Raw genomic sequence first — 8,973 nt, 5'->3', positions numbered from 1 at the left:
GTACGTTATGATGGCGTTACTGACTGACGGATGATGACGCGTCATCCCAGAAGCACCCCTGTACGACGTTCCACGTCAGATAAAAATGAACGAATCGCTGCAGAAAACATTTCGATGGAGAACAGTCGGAAAGCTATTGTCCAATTTTAAAGTTAATGATTAAAATACGAGCTGTGGTTCCTCGGTTGGCGTTGGATCCGGAATTTCTGTTCGTTTTTTAAACCAAAACCCGAATATTTATAACGAAATCCTCCATCTGTGGCGAATCTGCGGATTGGAATTAAATAACACCCGAATACTTCTGACGAATCAGCGGATTGCAATCGATGGATTAATTATTTTCAGGTATCGGTTGAGTAAACTCACTTCACTGATCACTCACACATTATTGTCTGTACTGTGAGGGATTGTACCACACTGTACTCTTCACTTCACTGTTCGCCATGAATGGAGATCTCTCCGGTGAGGATAACAGGTTGAACCCTCCGGGATCCTCGAGTTTCTCCGATGGAAGGAACTTGGTCGGTCCTGAAGATTCTCACTCGGACTGCAGGTTCAGGATCGCTCGACCTGAGGAGAACGAGTCCGGACACGGTGCGTGATGTTTACTGTTTAAATACATTTACATGGGAAATCACATCATGTACGGGGAGGGTTCACTCGTACAAGATCGTGTCGATGTCCTGATCGGGTTCACTCGTACAAGATCGTGTCGATGTCCTCATCGGGTTCCCTCGTACAATATCGTGTCGATCTCCTGAGCGGGTTCCCTCGTACAAGATCGTGTCAATCTCCTGAGCGGGTTCCCTCGTACAAGATCGTGTCGATCTCCTGAGCGGGTTCCCTCGTACCAGATCGTGTCGATGTCCTGATCGGTTTCCCTCGTACAAGATCGTGTCGATGTCCTGATCGGTTTCCCTCGTACAAGATCGTGTCAATGTCCTGATCGGGTTCCCTCGTACAAGATCGTGTCGATGTCCTGATCGGGTTCCCTCGAACAAGATATTTATTATCGATCTCCTGAGCCGGTGATTTCGATTCCTGAGAGCAGATTCGTTAATGGATGATTTTAAGAGACGTTCGATTGTTTTCTCCTCTTCCCTCAGATTCTACAAAACTACTCCCTCCTTTATCTTTGTTATCATCACCTCGACACCTTTTCTCAGTTTTGGTGCTGAGGGTGTATTTATTACTTGCAAAATCGAAGATTTTTCAAGTATATTGGTCGGTTGTGTTTGTGACTCTGTTAGTTTGTCACCGGCCTACAGGTCACAATTTTCAACCGATCTTCACCAAACTTCACCAAGTGGTAGAGTTGGTCAAATGCCAGAAGCCTATTGTTTTTGGGGGCAATAGGTCAAAAGGTCAACATAGGCCAAAGGTCACCAACTTTGCTAAATTTCTAACATCCTCCATTTTCATCCGATTGACTTGAAATTTGAAGACCACTTGCACATCTGGTCATTGAATTCAACCACCAATAATTTTTGAAGTCAACATAGTCCAAATGGTCAACATAGGCCAAATTTCTAAAATCCTCAATTTTCATCCAATTGACTTGAAATTTGAAGAGGACTTGCATATCTGGTCACTGAATTCAACCACCAAGTATTCTTGAAGTCAACTTAGGCCAAAAGGTCAACATAGGCCAAATTTCTAAAATCGTCTATTTTCATCGAATTCACTTGAAAATTGAACAGCATTTGCACATTGAGTCACTAAATAGGGAAACTAACTATTTTTGAGGTCAAAAGGTCAAAGGTCAACTCAAGGTCAACCTTCCAAAATCATCATTTTTCATCTGAAAAATCGTCACTTTTCATCCTGTTGACCCGAGCTTTGATCAAGATTGTAAATTTAAATCTTCATGAAATGGACAATTTGCTGTATCAATGGTAAACCTTTGGGGGACGGCGTATTTTGCAAGTATCGTGCTACGCATGACGTTTTCTTGTTTATTTTTTGTTGCTTGTGAACGTCAGCACCACGTAATGACAGACTGATGGGGGTGGTAAAGGTTTTTCGATGCAGGTGAGGACTGTTTAAATACATTTACTGTTCTTTATAAAAACTATTTAAAGTTAAGTGTAAATTGGATGTTTTTATTTTCAGATTTTATTGTGAAAGTGGAGGTGGAGGTGGAGTCCGAGTTCATCGACGATTACACCTCACTTGTCAAAGATCCGAAGAACAACAATAGTTATAAAAATAATAATGATAGTTTTAATAACACAAATGCCTCTGATTAAGAAACAAATTGTCAAATGCTTTCCAGGTGAAGCTCATCCCAGGACGATGGAAACATTCCAAAGTTATTTTCAGATGTCCCGTGATACTTTCAGCAATGAGCAGGTAAAGCAGGAACCACGTGGTTTTCCTCCCATGGAGTCCAGCAAAGCTGCTTACCTGCTCCACGGTAAGCCAATCTTCATAGAAAACACATCACAATGTTTTTTTTAACCTGTTTTTTGTTTTGTTCTTGTTGATGATTAAATAATTTCATTCCAAACTCTGTGGAATAACAGATCCATGAAATTGTGGCCAACCAAGTGGGCTTGTTTATCTTCACTCGACATGGATAGTAGTTTCTTATAATTTACCCAGATATATTTCTGGCCTTTATTCCAGATTGATCAGACACATAAAGACAGCGTTTCAAAAGTCTTTGTTTCACTAAAATCCACTTTGGAAATAGCATTGGAAATATCAAATCAAGTGAAATTACTGGGACTTGACAGGTTTGAAAGAAAAGTTTGTGACGATCTAAACATGTGAAACGAGAACGGCCCTTGGTGGAGCATATACCTCTGCCAGACTAACGTTTTACCTTTTGTCAAATCTTATGCGCCAGATCTGGATTTGGACCTGAACCAAAATGTAATCGGCCTGTTCTTGTTGTCCAATCAACTCATCCACCTGGTTTTGTCATAAGTCGTCCACAACTTTTTGAAATATCAGGCTATATATCATTTTGGCCCTATCACTCAATGATGAAGATTCACTAAAAATTCCCTGATCCGGATTCAAATATTCAGCAAAATGTAATCACTTCTTCTTTGTCACACAACCAACCTGTCCACCAAATTTTGTCCGAATCCGTCCACAACATGAAGATATCCTGTTCACAGACCGACAAACAAATAACTGAAAAATCACTCAAAGAGCGACACTTGGCAAAAGAGAACAAAGTAGAATGACACTCGGGAGAGCATCATTTTCACCTCACAAATAGTTGGTGGTTGGTTTCAGTAAGCTGATATGAAAATCCTATTCAAATTTCAAGTCAATCGGATGAAAATTGAGGATTTTAGAAGTTCGAAAAAAGTGGTTGACCTTTTGGCCTATGTTGACCTTTTGACCTCAAAAATAAATATTATTTTGTCGAACCACCAGCTCTAGCATTTGGTGAAGTTTCGTGAAGATCGGTTTAAAATTGTGACATGTCGGCAAGTATCAGTGAGCGAACAAACAAACACACAAACAAACACACAAACAAACACACAAATAAACAAACACACAAATAAACAAACAAACAAACACACAAACAAACACACAAACAAACACACAAACACTCGCACAAACACGCACACGCAAACATACACAAACAGACACACACACACACACACACACACACACACACACACACACACACACACACACACACAAAGCAGAGTGATCAACATACTTGTCAAAAAATTATTTTATTTTGCCAAGTAAAAAGATATTTTCCAGAGCACAATACTTGCAAAATCCAAATAAGCATGTTGCCATGGAAACGGCAATTTTTGTAATTTGGGAAATTTGGCATGTTACATGATAGAATGTTACATGTTCGTTAGTATTTACATGTCAGAATGTCATCACAAATTTGGCTGTTAAATTTTCAAATTGATGCCTAATAGGTGTTTTACATGTTTTGAATGGCAATTAACCTGACCTTTGACTAATTTTGACAAGATCTCATCCATAAATACTACACATGTGTACAAATATGATGTGCAAGTTTCAATCTGATATCTTGAAAAATTCCTGAGGTTTGGAAAAAATAAAATCAGAAAAATATCCCATTTCATTTCATGGATGTGAAGTTCTTGTCATGGACACCGTCTTCTCTTTGCCACTTGAGATTTGACTCTTTGCCATGTGGCACTTGTCTCTTTGCCACGTGAGAATTGCTTATTTGCCATGTAAGAATTGTCCCTTTGCTGTGTGGGACATGCCGCTTTGCCACGAAAGAATTGTCCCTTTGCCTCGTAAGAATTGTCCCTTTGCCACGTAAGAATTGTCCCTTTGCCACGTAAGAATTGTCCCTTTGCCACGTAAGAATTGTCCCTTTGCCACGTGGGACTTGTATCTTTGCCACGTGGGACTTTTCTCTTTGCCACGTGGGACTTGTATCTTTGCCATGTGGGACTTTTCTCTTTGCCAAGTGGGACTTTTCTCTTTGCCATGTGGGACCTTTCTCTTTGCAACGTGGGACTTTTCTCTTTGCCACGTGGGACTTTTCTCTTTGCTACGTGGGACTTTTCTCTGTGCCACGTGGGACTTGTCTCTTTGCCACGTGGGCCTTGTCTCTTTGCCATGTGGGACTTGTCTCTTTGCCACGTGGGACTTGTCTCTTTGCCACGTGGGACTTTTCTCGTTGCCACGTGGGACTTGTCTCTTTGCCACGCCGGACTTGTCTCTTTGCAACGTGGGACTTGTATCTTTGCCATGTGGGACTTTTCTCTTTGCCAAGTGGGACTTTTCTCTTTGCTATGTGGGACTTTTCTCTTTGCCATGTGGGTCTTGTCTCTTTGCCACGTGGGACTTGTCTCTTTGCCATGTGGGACTTTTCTCTTTGCCATGTGGGACTTTTCTCTTTGCCACGTGGGACTTTTCTCTTTGCCACGTGGGACTTTTCTCTTTGCCACGTGGGACTTTTCTCTTTGCCGCGTGGGACTTTTCTCTTTGCCGCGTGGGACTTGCCTCTTTGCCGCGTGGGACTTGCCTCTTTGCCACGTGGGACTTGTCTCTTTGCCACGTGGGATTCTTTCTATTCCACGTGGGACTTTTTCTATTTGACATGGTGTTTACAATCAATAAATCAGACAATTTAGTGCATACTTTATTTTTGCCTTTTTTCTGTGAGTTGCCTCGTTCTGATTTTTATTTCTGTGTCGGATTTGGTTTTTCGTTTCCTGTCACCGATTTCCTGAATTCTGTCCATTTCTCCAAAACTAAACACTTGCTGTCCAGAACTGCATTGGGAATTTTCGTGAATTTGGAAGTACTATTTAAAGTTGAGTTTGAATGGGGTGTTGTTATTTTCAGATTTTATTGTGGAAGTAAAGGTGGAGTCCGAGTTCATTGACGATTACCCCTCGCTTGTCAAAGGTGTGGAGAACAACAATATTAACAAAAATAATTATCTTCAGTGATGGTTCTAACACATGCCTTCCTGGGAAAGCAATACATTGTCAAATGTTTTGCAGATGAAGTGCTTGTGGGGGAGATGGAAACTTTCCAAAGTTATTTCGAGACTTCTCAAGATGCTTTGAGCAATGAACATGTGAAGGAGGAACCACGTGATTCTCTTCCCATGGAGTCCAGCAAAGCTGTTCAGCTGCTTGAGGGTAAGCCAAACTTCATGATGAACATTGAACATATCACATGGTTTTTACTTGTTTGTTTGTTCTTTTTCAATGATGAAACCTTTTTGTTCCAAACTCTAGAATAACAGATCCATTAAATTGTGGTCAACCAAGTGAGCTTGTTTATATTCACTGGACATGGATATCAGTTGCTTATAAAATACCCAGATTTATACAGGAATATTAGTTGTGTTAAATACAGAGGAATTTTATTGCAATTTGTATTTCTGGCCTTTGCTCAGGATTGATCGGACAAATTAAGCCAAGTTTGAAGAGTCTCTGCTTTAATAATGTACACCTTTGAAATAGCATTGGAAATAAATCGAGTGACATGACTGGGACTTGAAAGGTTTGAACGACAAGCTTGTGACTATCTAAACATGTGAAACGAGAGGCGTGTTGCCACGTGGGACTTGGAGCATCACTCCGTATCAATTGCCCAAAAATAATTCAAAATCCTCTGATCGAGGTCCACAATGTTGCACTCACCTGCACCGTGTTTGGATAACTTGCTGTGGAAGTGCGTTCTCCAAATCAGTTCCATAACTATCTTAAAACATCTACTATCTGATGTTTCCTTCACCACAATGTGATAAACCTGGAACTTTTCCCGGAACGATAAACCTGGAACATATTTTGAATCATTGGTAGCCTCTCCCAGCTAAGCTTGAGTTGTGCATCACACCATTCATGCTCAATCTCATCTCACCATTTCTGTCTCTCCTATTGGACACTAGTTTGTGCTTTGACTGCATTCTAGATTCCATTCCTGATTGCTGTTTTGATTTTCTCTGGAAACCTTTCTTAGCATTTCACGTACCTCAGCCTCAGCCCAAAAATTTCAGGTACCTCAGAAAACACTTCAGCCCATTGCATGAAAAACGGTGGTTACATCTCTCACAGATAACCTGCAGAAGATCAAAAAATGCTCCCACACCTGAAGCATGAGTTTTACCCCAGGAAGACCAAAACACTTACAGTACTTCTCTGAAAGGATAAACCATCCAACTCTCATATGTACTTCTTGGATTAAGCTTGTGCTATTTTGAAAGAAGTTTATTTTTGACAACTTTGTTGGTGTCACCATTCCCAATGGTGTCTCCATGAAAGGGTTAATTTTCCATGTAAGTTTCCAAAGGTAAGTGCAACGAGACAATAAATTCTACATCAGGCTTGTCTTCCCCTTACTTCTTCTCGCTGTTAAAAAAAACCTTTTTCAGAGCACTGAAATCTTATTCCCCCTCGACAGTTGGTTGTTTCAGTTGTTTCACCCCTCTTTTCTGGAAATTGGAGAAGCTAGAGCTCTACCGAGAGAGACGATCATTCCTTGTCGGCAGACGGGTAGAACGAAGCATTCTGAATTCAACACAATGTTCATTGAAGTTTGGTAACTGCCGTGAAAAGCAAGGAGCTGACGTTTCGAGTGTTAACCCTTTGTTGGATGGAGCCACACTTTTGATTGAATAAATTTTCCAGAATAATGTTTGATAATGTAGTTTGTGTTTTCTCAAGTGTAATTTGTGTGAAATATTTGCCAATTATCCCATACTTTTCAAAGATGATTTGAATTTTTATGCTTTTTGTGATTTGTCTTCACAGAGAAACAAATGAAACTGATTTCTTGTTCCAACTGTTCCAAGTTGTTTCACCCAGAAGTTTTCAATCCACACATGACTCGGACCATTTGTGATGAAAATGACAAGTTTGGCATTGCGTCTTACAACCGCAGTTGCAAAAGTTGTGCAGAGACATTCAACAACATCCAAGGAAGTGGGAGATCATACAAGTTTTCTGTGTGCGACAAATCATTTACTCTTTCGTCATCTTTAAATCTCCATCAAAGAAATCACACAGGTGAAAATCCCCTGAACAATGACCCTCAACCAAAAAAGGAGGTGGAGATTTTAAGTTCTGGGAGAACTTCCTCCCTTATCCTAAAAACAGAAAGTTGAGAAAATGACAAACGTGATGAATTCCACGAGTGCTCTGTTTGCAGTAAGGATTTTCCAACATCTTCATCATTGAAAATACATGAAAGAAATCACAGAGGTGAGAAGCCGTACAAGTGTTCTGTGTGCAGCAAGGTTTTTCAAGTTTACTCGTCAATGAAAGTACATGAAAGAATTCACACAGGTGAGAAGCCGTACAAGTGTTTTATTTGTGGCAAGGTTTTTGGTCAATGCTCAAATTTATATGTACATGAAAAAATACACAGTGGAAGAAGACCGCTCAGGTGCTCTGTTTGCAAGAAGGATTTTAGAACTTCCTCATCAATGAAAAGACATGAAGGAACTCACTCAGATGAGAAGCCTTACAAGTGTTCTGTGTGTAGCAAGGATTTTCGAATGTACGCATCAATGAAAAACCATGAAAGTATTCACACGGCGAGAAGCCATACAAGTGTCCTGTGTGTGACAAAGCGTTTACTTGTGCATCAAGTTTACATAAACATTAAAAAAATACACACGAGAGAGAGGCCTCACAAGTGTTTTGTGTGCAATGAGGATTTTATAACTTCCTCATCATTGAAAACCCATCATAGAATTCACACAGGTGAGAAGCCGTACAAGTGTTCTGTTTGTGGCCATGCGTATGTTTGCTCATCAAATTTATATCACCATCGCAAAGTACACGCTGGAGAGGTGAGAGGGGCCTCACAAGTAAATGTTCTGTAAGTTATGCACAAAAGATTTAGCAAATTCCTCATCAATGAAAAGAGGTGGAGAAATTCACACAGGTGAGAAGGAAAGCCCATAAAGTTACAGGAAAGTGCATGAAGCTGCAAATGCAAACACTTGGGAGTGGCCATTCCAAAAACATTGCCATTAACTCCACACCAAAGCGAGAAGCTAAAAAGGTGTCATCAGTTCCACAACCAATAACTATTAGGTTCCAAACAAATTGAAGAAGATTAAATGAACAGAGCTGGAGCTCAGAGAAGGGAGTCGCCCTCCAGGGTGACTTTCATGAAACATGGGGAAATAACGCTGAAGGAGAAAGATTCCTGAACCAGTTGAAACAAACAAAGCTGGAAGCCAAGGTGGAAAGAGTCCAATCGGGAAATTCAATGCAGTCGCACAAATTAAGAAAAAAATATTTCACTCAGGAAAGAATAAAGGAAATAACAAACAAAGCAAGACTGCAAGCATTTGAAGACATGAATCGGATGACCGAAGAAGAGAGAATTTAAATGTAGATGAAAAACTGGGCAAAAGAAGAAAATAGATCTTATTGATCTTAAAATAGATCTTAAAATAGATCTGTGCTCTGTCCCCCAAATATTCCTGCATGTCGCACAAGATCTGCCAGCAACACTCTTATGGTTAAACTGCCAATATCT

General features: G+C 40.3%; 1 protein-coding gene across 1 annotated transcript; it reads left to right on the top strand.

The window, feature by feature from the left end:
- Window positions 1-365: 365 nt before the first annotated feature.
- On the top strand, window positions 366-8,717 carry LOC144888160 (uncharacterized). The gene is made up of 5 exons (XM_078777192.1): window positions 366-594; window positions 2,276-2,416; window positions 5,314-5,376; window positions 5,475-5,615; window positions 7,233-8,717. The coding sequence occupies exons 1-5, from the start codon at window positions 444-446 to the stop codon at window positions 7,583-7,585; spliced, it is 849 nt and encodes a 282-aa protein (XP_078633318.1). The 5' UTR covers window positions 366-443; the 3' UTR covers window positions 7,586-8,717.
- The last annotated feature ends 256 nt before the right edge of the window (window positions 8,718-8,973 follow it).

Source organism: Myxine glutinosa, chromosome 5, assembly GCF_964187855.1.
Source record: "Myxine glutinosa chromosome 5, kmMyxGlut1.1, whole genome shotgun sequence".
Lineage (NCBI taxonomy): Eukaryota > Metazoa > Chordata > Myxini > Myxiniformes > Myxinidae > Myxine > Myxine glutinosa.
The sequence above is the reverse complement of the archived record's forward strand: the minus strand, read 5'-3'. Positions and strand labels throughout refer to the sequence as shown.